General features: G+C 37.3%; 1 protein-coding gene across 4 annotated transcripts in view; it reads left to right on the top strand.

Annotated features, from left to right (window-relative positions):
* DYM (dymeclin) overlaps window positions 1–16,341 on the top strand; it is a 439,846-nt gene that overhangs the window by 176,520 nt on the left and 246,985 nt on the right. For all 4 annotated transcript variants that reach the window (XM_057504164.1, XM_057504163.1, XM_036918624.2 and 1 more), the window contains one exon: window positions 10,682–10,864. In XM_057504164.1, the coding sequence (XP_057360147.1) occupies window positions 10,682–10,864 (183 nt within the window). The remainder of the gene's footprint in view (window positions 1–10,681; window positions 10,865–16,341) is intronic.

Genomic DNA, 16,341 nt, shown 5'->3' with positions numbered 1-16,341 from the left:
TGTGTCTGTTGGCCATCTGTATTTCTTTTTTGGAGAACTGTCTGTTCAGTTCCTCTGCCCATTTTTTAATTGGGTTATTTGTTTTTTGTTTGTTGAGGCGTGAGAGCTCCTTATATATTCTGGACGTCAAGCCTTTATCGGATGTGTCATTTTCAAATATATTCTCCCATACTGTAGGGATCCTTCTTGTTCTATTGATGGTGTCTTTTGCTGTACAGAAGCTTTTCAGCTTAATATAGTCCCACTTACTCATTTTTGCTGTTGTTTTCCTTGCCCGGGGAGATATGTTCAAGAAGAGGTCACTCATGTTTATGTCTAAGAGGTTTTCGCCTATGTTTTCTTCCAAGAGTTTAATGGTTTCATGGCTTACATTCAGGTCTTTGATCCATTTTGAGTTTACTTTTGTATATGGGGTTAGACAATGGTCCAGTTTCATTCTCCTACATGTAGCTGTCCAGTTTTGCCAGCACCACCTGTTGAAGAGACTGTCATTTCGCCATTGTATGTCCATGGCTCCTTTATCAAATATTAATTGACCATATATGTCTGGGTTAATGTCTGGATTCTCTAGTCTGTTCCATTGGTCTGTGGCTCTGTTCTTGTGCCAGTACCAAATTGTCTTGATTACTATGGCTTTATAGTAGAGCTTGAAATTGGGGAGTGAGATCCCCCCTACTTTATTCTTCTTTCTCAGGATTGCTTTGGCTATTCGGGGTCTTTGGTGTTTCCATATGAATTTTTGAATTATTTGTTCCAGTTCATTGAAGAATGTTGCTGGTAGTTTCATAGGGATTGCATCAAATCTGTATATTGCTTTGGGCAGGATGGCCATTTTAACGATATTAATTCTTCCTAGCCACGAGCATGGGATGAGTTTCCATCTGTTAGTGTCCCCTTTAATTTCTCTTAAGAGTGACTTGTAGTTTTCAGAGTATAAGTCTTTCACTTCTTTGGTTAGGTTTATTCCTAGGTATTTTATTTTTTTTGATGCAATTGTGAATGGAGTTGTTTTCCTGATTTCTCTTTCTGTTGGTTCATTGTTAGTATATAGGAAAGCCACAGATTTCTGTGTGTTGATTTTGTATCCTGCAACTTTGCTGTATTCCGATATCAGTTCTAGTAGTTTTGGGGTGGAGTCTTTAGGGTTTTTTATGTACAGTATCATGTCATCTGCAAATAGTGACAGTTTAACTTCTTCTTTACCAATCTGGATTCCTTGTATTTCTTTATTTTGTCTGATTGCCGTGGCTAGGACCTCCAGTACTATGTTAAATAACAGTGGAGAGAGTGGGCATCCCTGTCTAGTTCCCGATCTCAGAGGAAATGCTTTCAGCTTCTCGCTGTTCAATATAATGTTGGCTGTGGGTTTATCATAGATGGCCTTTATTATGTTGAGGTACTTGCCCTCTATTCCCATTTTGCTGAGAGTTTTTAACATGAATGGATGTTGAACTTTGTCAAATGCTTTTTCAGCATCTATGGAGATGATCATGTGGTTTTTGTCTTTCTTTTTGTTGATGTGGTGGATGATGTTGATGGACTTTCGAATGTTGTACCATCCTTGCATCCCTGGAATGAATCCCACTTGGTCATGGTGTATGATCCTTTTGATGTATTTTTGAATTCGGTTTGCTAATATTTTGTTAAGTATTTTTGCATCTACGTTCATCAGGGATATTGGTCTGTAGTTTTCTTTTTTGGTGGGGTCTTTGCCTGGTTTTGGTATTAGGGTGATGTTAGCTTCATAGAATGAGTTTGGGAGTATCCCCTCCTCCTCTATTTTTTGGAAAACTTTAAGGAGAATGGGTATTATGTCTTCCCTGTATGTCTGATAAAATTCCGAGGTAAATCCATCTGGCCCGGGGGTTTTGTTATTTGGTAGTTTTTTGATTACCTCTTCAATTTCGTTGCTGGTAATTGGTCTGTTTAGATTTTCTGTTTCTTCCTGGGTCAATCTTGGAAGGTTATATTTTTCTAGGAAGTTGTCCATTTCTCCTAGGTTTCCCAGCTTGTTAGCATATAGGTTTTCATTGTATTCTCCAATAATTCTTTGCATTTCCGTGGGGTCCGTCGTGATTTTTCCTTTCTCGTTTCTGATACTGTTGATTTGTGTTGACTCTCTTTTCTTCTTAATAAGTCTGGCTAGAGGCTTATCTATTTTGTTTATTTTCTCGAAGAACCAGCTCTTGGTTTCATTGATTTTTGCTATTGTTTTATTCTTCTCAATTTTATTTATTTCTTCTCTGATCTTTATTATGTCCCTCCTTCTGCTGACCTTAGGCCTCATCTGTTCTTCTTTTTCCAATTTCGATAATTGTGACATTAGACCATTCATTTGGGATTGCTCTTCCTTTTTTAAATATGCTTGGATTGCTATATACTTTCCTCTTAAGACTGCTTTTGCTGTGTCCCACAGAAGTTGGGGCTTAGTGTTGTTGTTGTCATTTGTTTCCATATATTGCTGGATCTCCATTTTGATTTGGTCATTGATCCATTGATTATTTAGGAGCGTGTTGTTAAGCCTCCATGTGTTCGTGAGCCTCTTTGCTTTCTTTGTACAGTTTATTTCTAGTTTTATGCCTTTGTGGTCTGAAAAGTTGGTTGGTAGGATTTCAATCTTTTGGAATTTTCTGAGGCTCTTTTTGTGGCCTAGTATGTGGTCTATTCTGGAGAATGTTCCATGTGCACTTGAGAAGAATGTATATCCCGCTGCTTTTGGATGTAGAGTTCTATAGATGTCTATTAGGTCCATCTGCTCTACTGTGTTGTTCAGTGCTTCCGTGTCCTTACTTATTTTCTGCCCAGTGGATCTATCCTTTGGGGTGAGTGGTGTGTTGAAGTCTCCTAGAATGAATGCATTGCAGTCTATATCCCCCTTTAGTTCTGTTAGTATTTGTTTCACATATGCTGGTGCTCCTGTGTTGGGTGCATATATATTTAGAATGGTTATATCCTCTTGTTTGACTGAGCCCTTTATCATTATGTAGTGTCCTTCTTTATCTCTTGTTACTTTCTTTGTTTTGAAGTCTATTTTGTCTGATATTAGTACTGCAACCCCTGCTTTCTTCTCACTGTTGTTTGCTTGAAATATGTTTTTCCATCCCTTGACTTTTAGTCTGTACATGTCTTTGGGTTTGAGGTGAGTTTCTTGTAAGCAGCATATAGATGGGTCTTGCTTTTTTATCCATTCTGTTACTCTGTGTCTTTTGATTGGTGCATTCAACCCATTAACATTTAGGGTGACTATTGAAAGATATGTACTTATTGCCATTGCAGGCTTTAAATTCTTGGTTACCAAAGGTTCAAGGTTAGCCTCTTTAGTATCTTACTGCCTAACTTAGCTCGCTTATTGAGCTGTTATATACACTGTCTGGAGATTCTTTTCTTCTCTCCCTTCTTGTTCCTCCTCCTCGATTCTTCATATGTTGGGTGTTTTGTGCTGTGCTCTTTCTAGGAGTGCTCCCATCTAGAGCAGTCCCTGTAAGATGTTCTGTAGAGGTGGTTTGTGGAAAGCAAATTCCCTCAGCTTTTGTTTGTCTGGGAATTGTTTAATCCCACCGTCATATTTGAATGATAGTCGTGCTGGATACAGTATCCTTGGTTCAAGGCCCTTCTGTTTCATTGTATTAAATATATCATGCCATTCTCTTCTGGCCTGTAGGGTTTCTGTTGAGAAATCTGACGTTAGCCTGATGGGTTTCCCTTTATAGGTGACCTTTTTCTCTCTAGCTGCCTTTAACACTCTTTCCTTGTCCTTGATCTTTGCCATTTTAATTATTATGTGTCTTGGTGTTGCCCTTCTTGGATCCTTTCTGTTGGGGGTTCTGTGTATTTCCGTGGTCTGTTTGATTACTTCCTCCCCCAGTGTGGGGAAGTTTTCAGCAATTATTTCTTCTAAGATACTTTCCATCTCTTTGCCTCTCTCTTCTTCTTCTGGGACCCCTATAATACGGATATTGCTCCTTTTAGATTGGTCACACAGTTCTCTTAATATTGTTTCATTCCTGGAGATCCTTTTGTCTCTCTCTATGTCAGCTTCTATGCGTTCCTGTTCTCTGATTTCAATTCCATCAATGGCCTCTTGCATTCTATCCATTCTGCTTATAAACCCTTCCAGAGTTTGTTTCATTTCTGCGATCTCCTTTCTGGCATCTGTGATCTCTTTCCGGACTTCATCCCATTTTTCTTGCGTGTTTCTCTGCATCTCTGTCAGCATGTTTATGATTCTTATTTTGAATTCTTTGTCAGGAAGTCTGGTTAGGTCTGTCTCCTTCTCTGGTGTTGTCTCTGTGATCTTTGTCTGCCTGTAGCTTTGCCTTTTCATGGTGATAGGAATAGTCTGCAGAACTGGGACGAGTGACGGCTGGAAGGACTTCCTTTCTTGTTGGTTTGTGGCCCTCCTCTCCTGGGAGAACAGCGGCCTCTAGTGGCTTGTGCTGCGCAGCTGCGCGCAGACAGGGTTTCTGCTTCCTGCCCGGCTGCTATGGAGTTAATCTCCGCTGTTGCTGTGGGCGTGGCCTGGCTCGGGCAGCTACTCCAAAATGGTGGAGTCGCGTTGGAGCAGGAGCTGCTGGGAGGCTATTTATCTCCGTAAGGGGCCTCCCTGCTCCCTGCGGCCCAGGGGTTAGGGTGCCCAGAGATCCCGGATTCCCTACCTCTGGATTAAGTGGCCCGCCCTGCCCCTTTAAGACTTCCAAAAAGCACCCGCCAAAACAAAACAACGACCACAAAAAAAAACAAGAAAAAAAAATTTTTTTAATAAAAAAAAAAAAAATTTTTAATTGAAAAAAAAAAGGTGGTCGTTCGTTTTTCTTTATTCTCCGGTGCCAGCCTCAGGCCTCTGCTCACCGGTCTTGCTGCCCTGTTTCCTTCGTATTGGGGGCCCTATCCCTTTAAGACTTCCAAAAAGCGCTCGCCAAAACAAAACAGCAAAAAAGAAAAAAAAAAATGGTCGCGCGCTTTTCTTATGTCCTCTGTCGCCCAGCCTCCAGTGCCTGCTCACTGTTCTTGCTGCCCTGTTTTCCTAGTATCGAGCGCCCTGCACTCTGGCCCGGATGGCTGGGGCTGGGTGTTTGGCAGCCCTGGGCTCCGTCTCCCTCCCGCTCTGCCTATTCTTCTCCCGCCGGGAGCTGGGGGTAGGGGCGCTTGGCTCCCGCGGGGCCGGGGCTTGTATCTTACCCCCTTCGCGAGGCGCTGGGTTCTCTCAGGTCCGGATGTGGTCTGGATATTGTCCTGTGTCCTCTGGTCTTTATTCTAGGAAGGGTTGTCTTTGTTATATTTTCATAGATATATGTTGTTTTGGGAGGAGATTTCCGCTGCTCTACTCACGCCGCCATCTTCCGCCCCACTTTTGCTTCTTTACACTTCTTTTTAAAGAAATAAATGAATATATTCTTACTGCCAAAAATTTGACCATGTAAATCAAGCAAAAGTCCTCAAATTCCATGCTGGAAGTAATTTCTATTAACCAGTGTGACACACACTTTGTCCTTCTATTTTTAAAAACAGTATATTTATATACATACATATGCATATATATGATTTTGTGATTAATTTTTAAATTATTACTTCAGTTTTTCTGCAGCTTGCTTTTTTTTACTTAGTGGTATACCTTAGAGATATTTCCTTGTTAATAGACATCTACCTCTTTATACTGTATTCTGTAGTATAGATTAACCATAGTGTATGTAACCATTTGCTATTGGTCCACATCTTTATTATTTTTATTATCTGAAAATTATAAACAATATTAGAGTAAATATTCCTATAATATCCATCTTTGGGTATGAGTTTTTGTTCTCTAGTGTAAGGAAAAAAATATGTTGTATTTATGGGGATTTTTAATTTAATTTCATTTTTAATTTCAGTGAGAACTGCCAAATATCTTACAAAAATCTGCTACCACTCTGATCTCTCACTGTTGGTAATTTTCTATACCTTTCCCAATACTGAGTGTTATAAATCTTAAAAGAATTTCTTTTTATGGATGATTTCATTATCATATTAATTAGTTTTCTTTTTTTATTGCTTCAGACTTTTACTGCCCATTTTTATTTTGAATTGTTGGCTTTTTCTTACTGATTTGAGGGGGTATCTTTAAAAAATAAATGCCTTTTTTGGTCTTAGGGTTGCATATGTTTTCACCTCTCTTGTCTTATTTGTGATATATTTCATCACATAAAAGTATTTAGTTAAATTACTATTTTTTGTATCTTTGTGAATTTTGTTTCTTGGCATGAGAAAAAGACTTTCTCAACTCAAGGTTTATACACATACTTGGAGAAATGATTAAATTCTGTTGTCCAAAAGAGATAGAATTTTATCTTTTTCTTACTGATTTAGAATACTACTGTATCATAAAGTTAACTCTCAAGTACATGTGGTTCTATTTCTGAACTCATTTCTGTTCTATTGAACTATTTGTCTTCTTCCAGTATTACACTTTTAAATGACTATAGCTTTATAAAAATTTTTGCTATTGGATCAGAGCATTCCTTCTCAGGTCAGTCCTTCTCAATAATTTTTTCTTAGGTATTTTTTTTTTCAATTAAGGTATCATTGATATGCAATCTTATGAAGGTTTCACATGAGCAACATTGTGGTTGCAGCATTCACCCATATTATCAAGTGCCCCCACTTCCATTGCAGTCACTGTCTATCAGCATAGTAAGGTGCTGTAGTCACTGCTTGTCTTCTTCATGCTGTACTGCCTTCCCCATGACCTACCTATACTGTGAGTCCTAATTATAATACCCCTTAATCCCCTTCTCCCTCCCTCCCCATCCACTCTCCCCAACGACTTGCCTTTGGGAACCGCTAGTCCATTCTTGGAGTCTGAGTCTGCTGCTGTTTTGTTCCTTCTGTTTTGCTTTGTTGTTATACTCTACAAATGAGTGAAATCATTTGGTACTTATCTTTCTCCACCTGGCTTATTTCACTGAGCATGATACTCTCTAGTTTCTTCCATGTTGTTGCAAATAGTAGGATTTGTTTTCTTTTTATGACTGAATAATATTTCATTGTGTATATGTACCACATCTTTTTTATCTATTCATCTACTGATGGACACTTTGGTGGTTACTTCCATATCTTGGCTATTGTAAATAGTGCTGCAATAAACATAAGGATATGGAAGTCTTTTTGAATCAGGGATCTTGTTTTCTTTGGGTAAATTCCTAGGAGTAGAATTCCTTGGTCAAATGGTGTTTCTATTTTTAGTTTTTTGAGGAACCTCCATATTGCTTTCCACAATGGTTGAACAATGTACATTCCCACCAACAGTGTAGGAGGGTTCCCCTTTCTCTGCATCCATGCCATCATTTGTTGTTTCTTGTCTTTTGGATGTTGGCCATCCTAACTGGTGTGAGGTAATATCCATTGTGCTTTTAATTTGCATTTCCCTGATGATTAGTAATGTGCAGCATCTTTTCATGTGCCTGTTGGCCTTTCAGATTTCTTCTTTGGAGAAGAGTTTGTTCATATCCTCTGCCCATATTTTAATTGGGTTATTTGTTTTTTGGGTGTTGAGGCATGTGAGCTCTTTATATATTTTGGGTGTTAATCTCTAATCGGATAAGATGGTTATGAATATATTCTCCCATACTGTAGGATGCCTTTTTGTTCTACTGATGGTGTCCTTTGCTGTACAGAAGTTTTTTAGTTTGATGTAGTCCCATTTGTTCATTTTTGCTTTTGTTTCCCTGGCCTGAGGAGATGCATTCAGGAAAAAGTTGCTCATGTTTATATTCAAGAGATTTTTGCCAATATTTTCTTCTCTGAATTTTATGGTTTCATGACGTACATTTGGGTCTTTGATCCATTTCGAGTTTACTTTTGTGTATGGAGTTAGACAATAATCCAGTTTCACTCTCTTACATGTAGCTGTCAAGTTTTGCCAACATCAGGTGTTGAGGAGGCTGTTGTTTCCCCATTGTATATCCATGGCTCCTTTATCGTATATCGATTGACCATATATGTTTGGGTTTATATCTGGGCTCTCTGTTCTGTTCCATTGATGTATGGTTCTGTTCTTGTGTCAGTACCAAATTGTTTTTGATAATTGTGGCTTTGTAGTAGAGCTTGAAGTCAGGGAGCATAATCCCCTCAGCTTTGTTCTTCCTTCTCAGGATTGCTTTGGCTATTTGGGGTCTTCTTTTGTGATTCCATAATGAATTTTAGAACTATTTGTTCTAGTTTGTTGAAGAATGTTGTTGGTATTTTGATAGGGATTGCATTGAATCTGTTGATTGCTTTAGGCAGGGTGGCCATTTTGACAATATTAATTCTTCCTACCCATAAGCATGGGGTGTATTTCCATTTATTGATGTTTTCTTTAATTTCTCTCATGAGTGTCTTGTAATTTTCAGGGTATAGGTCTTTCACCTCCTTGGTTAGTTTTATTCCTAGGTATTTTATTTTTTATGCAATTATGAATGGAATTGTTTTCCTGATTTTTCTTTCTGCTAGTTCATTGTTAGTATATAGGAATGCAACAGATTTCTGTGTATTAATTTTGTATCCTGCAACTTTGCTGAATTCAGTTATCAGTTCTAGTAGTTTGGGAGTGGATTCTTTAGGGTTTCTTATGTACAATATAATGTCATCTGCAAACAGTGCCAGTTTAACTTTTTCCTTACCAATTTGGATACCTTTTATTTCTTTGCGTTGCCTGATTGCTGTGGCTAGGACCTCCAGAAGTATGTTGAGTAAAAGTGGTAAGAGTGGGCATCCATGTCTTTTTCAATCCTAGGGGAAAAGCTTTCAGCTTTTTGATGTTAAGTATGATGTTGATTTTCTTACATATTTTTACATGCAGCAATATTCTATTAATACTGTATTACAGAATATTACATAAATTCCTCTCAGTTTTTTGATAGTGTTAATACTGAATTTTAGGTTAATTTTAGGGTTGCAGATCTGCAAAATTGAGTCTTTTTATCTAGAAATATGTTGTACTGTGTATTAATTGAGGTCTCATATGGCCTTCAGTCTCAAGTTCTGTGGTTGTCTGCTTAAAGGTATTACACATTCCTCTTGTATTTATACTTGATTTTTTTGGATTTGTTGCTATTCTAACTCAACTTTCTAATTAGTTATGGTGGATGTATAGGCAGGCTTCTGATTTTTTTACGTGGTAAGTCCTTTTAGCTGTGGAAATATACTGAAATCTATTAGTTCTAATAGTGTGTCATCGATTCTCTTAATGTTCTAGAACAGCTGTGTCCAGTGGAAATATAATGTGAACCACAGATTGAGTCCATATTTGTAATTTAAATTTTTCTAGTGGGCATTTAATAAAGTAAAAAGAAATAGGTGAAGTTTAAGCTTAATGTAGTATATCAAAATATTGTAATTTTATCATGTAATTTTAATAATGCAATCAATATGTTAAAAATTAGAGATTTTTACTTTTTTTTGTATTAAAACTTCAGAATTTACGGTACAATTTGGACTAGTCACATTTCAGTTGACCAAGAGTGGTCAGTAGCTAGTGGCTACTATATTAGACAGTGCACAGTCATATTGCTTGCAAATAAAGAAGTTTTTTTCCTCTTTTTTTTTTCTCCCTTGCCTTAATGTTTTTGCTTGGAGTTGGAGGACCAGTAGTTAAAGGCTGATGTTGGTGATATTAATAGAAATTCTTCCACTGTTTGACCAATGCAGATTTCTGATTATAGAGTTTAGAAACCAGGGAGGTCTCTCTCCTTTTCCAGTTTATAAGAATTCTTTTTCTTAAAATTAAGAACAGGTCTTAAATCTACTAATAAAAAATATTGGCATCTGATGGGGGGAGTCTAGTAACCATAATGTTGCCCATGTAACTGTAGATTAATGATACCAAAAAAAAAAATACTGGCATCTATTGAGATGACCATATTTTCTTTTATAAGGAGAAGTAAGCTAGCAGATTTTAAAATGGAAATAATTCTTGCATTTCAAAGCAAAACCTTCTTGATCATGATGCATTTATTTTAACAATTCTCTACAAGATTTCATCTGCTTTTGTTTGATTTAGGCTATCTAAAAATATCTAATTTATTTCTATCTTTTGTTTTAAATGCAGTCTTAGTCCACTTTCTTTATTAAGGAAGTTTTTCTCAACTTTTCAAATGAGTTGTGTAGATATGATTTTTGTTTTATACTTTGAGACTGCTTTATAATATGAGAATTATCTGTACTTGGAGGGTTTGGTAAATCTTACAATCTGAACTTGGTTTGTATTTTTGGTTTAGCTCTTTGGCTCTGTTTTCCACTTTTCTAAGGTTATTTGCCCATTCAGGTTTTTGTTGTCTTTGGCAAACTTTGATATTTTGTATTTTCCTAGATCCTTTAATATTTTGCTTAGGTTTTCAAATATATTGATATATACTTGTACAGGAAGTTTTCTTATAATTATTTATGTGTTTTTATCTGTAAAAAAAATAGATATATAAGAAATTTAATAAGGATTATCTATGGTATGAAGAAATGGAATTATGGGAATGAGGAATGATAATCTTTTAAAATTTTATATCTGTGGGCAGTATGATAATTTTCAAATACTGAACTTGTTTTACTTTCATAATCACAAAGGTATTATTTCAAACTTTTAAATATGAGAAAGTATAGAATATAGTACAGAAGTGTGTTCATTTTACTAGTCCCAGCAATATCTTAACTGTGTGTTTGTTCTCCTCTCAAGCTGGACTCTGGACTGTCTTCACCCTGGGTGGTGTGGGCAGCAAAGCGACCTCCACTCCAGAACTTTCTTCCCCTCTGGGCAACCAGAGTCTTCTGCTTCTGTTGGTGCTGGCCAACCTGACAGATGCCGCAGATGCTCCCAACCCCTACAGACAGGCCATTATGTCCTTCAAGAATACACAAGGTTTGTGATATTTTTTTTCCCTGTCTATTCTCTCTAATGAGGAAAGAGGATATTGTTTGCCCATACTGTTTATTGTCTTATAGTTGTGTAGTTGACTCTCAATTTCTGTATGTTCATATTGGTTAAAGAGGAGAAAAACTTAGGTTTTTCTGTTTGTATTCTCAGGAAAGTCAAATAAATTTTAGATGAGGGCTATCATTCCTTAAGTCCATTGAAATTTACATTTCTTTTGTTGGTAACCAAGCCAGCATGTGCTTAATTTGGATCTGCCTGTCTTACTTGCTAGGGATAGGAATTAACCTGGAAAACTCCAAATGAAAGGTTTTTTGAAATTTTTCATGTAAAGTCTATGTTCCAGTTAGAGTTTTATAGAACTGAAAATTAGAACAGAATGCAGCAAACCTTTTTTGTTGCAAAGGGGCAGATGGTTATAAGAGTCATGTCGTTTCTGTCACCACCTCTTAAGTCTGCTGTTCTAGCACAAAAGCAGGCATAGATAATACATGAGCAAGTGAGCACAGCTGGGTTCCAATGAAATATTATTTCCAGAACAGGTGGTGGGCTATCTGTGGGCTATAATTTGTCAAGCCTTGAAGTAGATAAGAGCAGGAAAAGGTAGTTCCATGTTGAAACAGTAATCTTTAATCAAAAGATTACACTGTTAATCAATGTGATTAATATGATAGATTTGCAAGTCCTATCCAATATGAATATAATTAAGATAGGTAAGAAGTACAGTTATTGCATAGGAACATTTTTAAGGCTTCTGATGCTCTTTGCCTTGTTCCTTCCCAGAGCTGTGCTAGTGTATGTCTCTTACAGACAGTGGATAAGTGCCAGTTAGTTGTACCTTTCACAATTATGATACCATAATTTGTAGGGGAATAGGGAGGCTCTAAGAGTTTGATAGGTAAAAGATGAAAACTCCTATATCTAAAAGTACTTTTCTCTTCCCATTGGTATACTCTTCTTGGTGACAGTGTGGCTTAAGGTTAAGAAAGCAAGTTTTGGAGTCAAGCACAGTTCATGCCACACTTCTGTCACTTCAGAGCTGTGAGGCCATTCACAGTTTGCTTAGTCTGAATAAATCTCAATGGCTTTGTTTATGGAATCAAGATAATATCACCTAATAGTATTTGCATGAGTACCAAGCAGGGTAAGGTTTTTAAATGATTGGCTTAGATTTTGCCACATAACTGGCATTCAGTATGTGGTATTTATATCGTTACTTTTGCTGTGCAGGCCAAATGTTACTATTTAGGGTTGACCTCCTTGGGATAGTCATCTTTTGGAGATCGTTTGGTACAGTGATTCTGACATTGACTTTAGGGTTAAACTGACAGTTCAGATCCCAGTTTTTATTCTTTAAATATACCAGTGTCTGTATCTGTAAAGCAGAGCTTATAATCTCTACTTCACAAGGTTCTTACAATAATTAAATGAGCACTTTACATAGTATGGACTCTCTAAATTATTGCTGTTATTATAGCAAGCAATATAATGTAGTGCTAACAACAGAGGCCGGTTGTACTTTACTCAGGGCTGATCTTGGAAAAGTTACTTAATCTCTCTAAGCTTCTATTTCATCCTTTGTGAAGCTGGTCAGAATACTGAGATGGTTGTTGTATGGGTTAAATAAGGGATCACATTAGTAAAGCTTTTAGTGCAGTGGCTGGTTCCTAGCACTTATTACCTAGTAAGGTATATGTGGTGTAGTTACACATGAGACATGTGCAACACACATATCCTGTTTGCAGTCAGGGATAATACAGGTTGGCAAACCTGTTACTTTACTTCCATTGTAAAGAGGAGTAGCATGTCCAGAATCTTCCTCCACTGAGTCTTCAGTAGATTCTGTGACATTTGCATACTTGCAGTAATGTGCTGCCCTTCTTTTGCCATCCCTTGCAAAAATAAGTCAGTGACACAAAACAATTCTTTTTGTAAGTGTCAGAATACAGTGCTGGGTTGAAAAAATAACTTATATTCAAAATGTGGAGGGAAAGGTTGGGGCACTTTGTAGTAAAATTGAAGACATTTAAAACAATTTTTTTAATTAAGGTATTATTGATATACACTCTTGTGAAGGTTTCACATGAAAAAACAATGTGGTTACTACATTTACCCATATTATCAAGTCCCCACCCATACCCCAATGCAGTCACTGTCCATCAGTGTAGTAAGATGCCACAGAGTCACTTTTTGCCCTCTCTGTGCTACCCTGTTCTCCCCGTGATCCCCCACACCATGTGTCCTAAACATAATATCCCTCAGTCCCCTTCTCTCTCCCTCCCCACCTGTCCTCCCCACCCCTCCCCTTTGGTAACCACTAGTCCCTTCTTGGAGTCTGTGAGTCTTCTGCTACTTTGTTCCTTCAGTTTTGCTTCGTTGTTATACTCCACAAATGAGGGAAATCATTTGGTACTTGTCTTTCTCCGCGTGGCTTATTTCACTGAACAGCCCCATCCATTTGTTTTTTTGTTATGGCCAAATAGTATTCCATTGTGTATATGTACCACATCTTCTTTATCCATTCATCTACTGATGGACACTTAGGTTGCTTCCATATCTTGGCTATTGTAAATAGTGCTGTGATAAACATAGGGGTGCATATGTCTTTTTGAATCTGAGAAGTTGTATTCTTTGTGTAAATTCCAAGAAGTGGGATTCCCAGGTCAAATGGTATTTCTATTTTTAGTTTTTGAGGAACCTCCATATTGCTTTCCACAATGATTGAACTGGCTTACATTCCCACCAGCAGTGTAGGAGGGTTCCCCTTTCTCCGCATCCTTGCCAGCATTTGTTGCTCTTAGTCTTTTCAATGCTGGCCATCCTTACTGGTGTGAGGTGATTTTGTGGTTTTAATTTGCATTTCCCTCATGATTAGTGATGTGGAGCATCTTTTCATGTGTCTGTTGGCCATCTGAATTTCTTCTTTGGGGAATTGTCTTTTCATATCCTCTACCCATTTTTTAATCAGGTTATTTGCTTTTTGGATGTTGAGTCATGTGAGTTCTTTATATATTTTGGATGTTAACCCCTTGTCGGATATGTCATGTACAAATACATTCTCCCATACTGTAGGAAGCCTTTTTGTTATACTGATGGTGTCCTTTGCCGTACAGAAACTTTTTGACTTGATGTACTCCCATGTGTTCATTTTTGCTTTTGTTTCAATTGCTCGAGGAGATGTGTTCAGGAAGAAGTTGCTCATGCTTATATTCAGGATATTTTTGCCTTTATTATCTTCTAAGTGTCTTATGGTTTCATGCCTTACATTCAGGTCTTTGACCCATTTCGAGTTTACTTTTGTGTACGTGGTTAAACAATCATCTAGTTTCATTCTCTTGCATGTAGCTGTCCAGTTTTGTCAACACCAATTGTTGAAGAGGCTGTCATTTCCCCATTGTTTGTCCATGGCTCCTTTATTGTACATTAATTGACCATATTTGGTTGGGTTTATATCAGGGCTCTCTAGTCTGTTGTACTGGTCTATGGTTCTGTTCTTGTGCCAGTACCAAAGTGACTTGATTACTGTGGCTTTGTAGGAGAGCTTGAAGTTGGGGAGCATAATCCCCCCAGCTTTATTCTTCCTTATCAGGATTGCTTTGGCTATTCAGGGTCTTTTGTGGTTCCATATGAATTTTAGAACTATTTCCTCCAGTTCACTTGAAGAATGCTGTTGGTATTTTGATAGGAATTACATTGAATCTATAGATTGCTTTAGGCAGGATGGCCATTTTGACAATATTAATTCTTCCTATCCATGAGCATGGGATGTGTTTCCATTTATTGGTATCTTCTTTAATTTTTCTCATGAGTGTCTTGTAGTTTTCAGAGTATAGGTCTTTCACTTCCTTGGTTAGGTTTATTCCTAGGTATTTGATGCAATTGTGAATGGAATTGTTTTCCTGATTTCACTTTCTGCTAGTTCATTGGTAGTATGTAGGAATGCTACAGATTTCTGCATATTAATTTTGTATCCTGCAACTTTGCTGAATTCACATATTAGATCTAGTAGTTTTGGAGTGGATTCTTTAGGGTTTTTTACGTACAATATCATACCATCTGCAAACAGTGACAGTTTAACTTCTTCCTTACCAATCTGGATGCCTTTTAATTCTTTGTGTTGTCTGATGGCCATGGCTAGGATCTCTAGTACTATGTTGAATAGAAGTGGAGAGAGTGGGCATCCTTGCCTTGTTCTCGATCTTAAAGGAAAGCTTTCAGTGTTTGTCATATATGGCCTTTATTATGTTGAGGTACTTGCCCTCTATACCCATTTTCTTGAGAGTTTTTAGCATGAATGGATGTTGAATTTTGTGAAATGCTCTTTCAGTATCTATGGAGATGATCATGTGGTTTTGTCCTCCTTTTTGTTGATGTGGTGGATGATGTTGATGGATTTTCGAATGTTGTGCCATCCTTGCATCCCTGAGATGAATCCCACTTGGTCATGGTGTATGATCCTCTTGATGTATTTTTGAATTCGGTTTGCTAATATTTTGTTGAATATTTTTGAATCTATGTTCATGAGGGATATTGGCCTGTAATTTTCTTTTTTTGTGGTGTCTTTGCCTGGTTTTGGTGTTGGAGTGAATGAGTTTGGAAGTATTCTGTCTTCTTCTACTCTTTGAAAAACTTTAAGGAGGATGGGTATTAGGTCTTCACTAAATGTTTGATAAAATTCAGCAGTGAAGCCATTCGGACCAGGAGTTTTGTTCTTAGGTAGGTCTTTGTTCTTAGGTAGTTTTTTGATTATCAGTTCAATTTCATTGCAGGTAATTGATCTGTTCAGATTTTCTGTTTCTTTCTGGGTCAGCCTTGGAAGGTTATATTTGTCTAGAAAGTTGTCCATTTCTTCTAGATTATCCCATTTATTAGCATATAATTTTTCATAGTATTCTCTATTCTTGTATTTCGGTGGTGTCTGTAATGATTTTTCCCTTCTCATTTCTGATTCTGTATATGTGTGTAGACTCTCTTTTTCTTGAAAAGTCTGGCTAAGCATTTATCTATTCTGTTTATTTCTTGAAAGCTCTTGCTTTCATTGATTCTTTCTATTGTTTTAGTCTTCTCGATATTATTTATTTCTATTCTAATCTTTATTATGTCCCTCCTTCTACTGACTTTGGGCCTCATTTGTTCTTCTTTTTCTAGTTTCGTTAATTGTGAGTTTAGACTGTTCATATGGGATTGTTTGTCCTTCCTGAGGTAGGCCTGTATTACAATGAATTTTCCTCTCAGCACAGCCTTTGCTGCATCCCACGAATTTTGCAGTGTTGAATTATTGTTGTCATTTGTCTCCATATATTGCTTGATCTCTGTTTTTATTTGGCCATTGGCCCATTGGTTATTTAGGAGCGTGTTGTGAAGCTTCCATGTGTTTGTGGGATTTCTCATTTTCTTTGCGTAGTTTATTTCTAGTTTCAAACTTTTGTGGTCTGAGAAGCTGGTTGGTGCAATTTCAATCTTTT

This window comes from Manis pentadactyla, chromosome 6, assembly GCF_030020395.1.
Source record: "Manis pentadactyla isolate mManPen7 chromosome 6, mManPen7.hap1, whole genome shotgun sequence".
Lineage (NCBI taxonomy): Eukaryota > Metazoa > Chordata > Mammalia > Pholidota > Manidae > Manis > Manis pentadactyla.
Note: the sequence above shows the minus strand (reverse complement) of the source record. Positions and strands in the feature narration are given on the sequence as shown.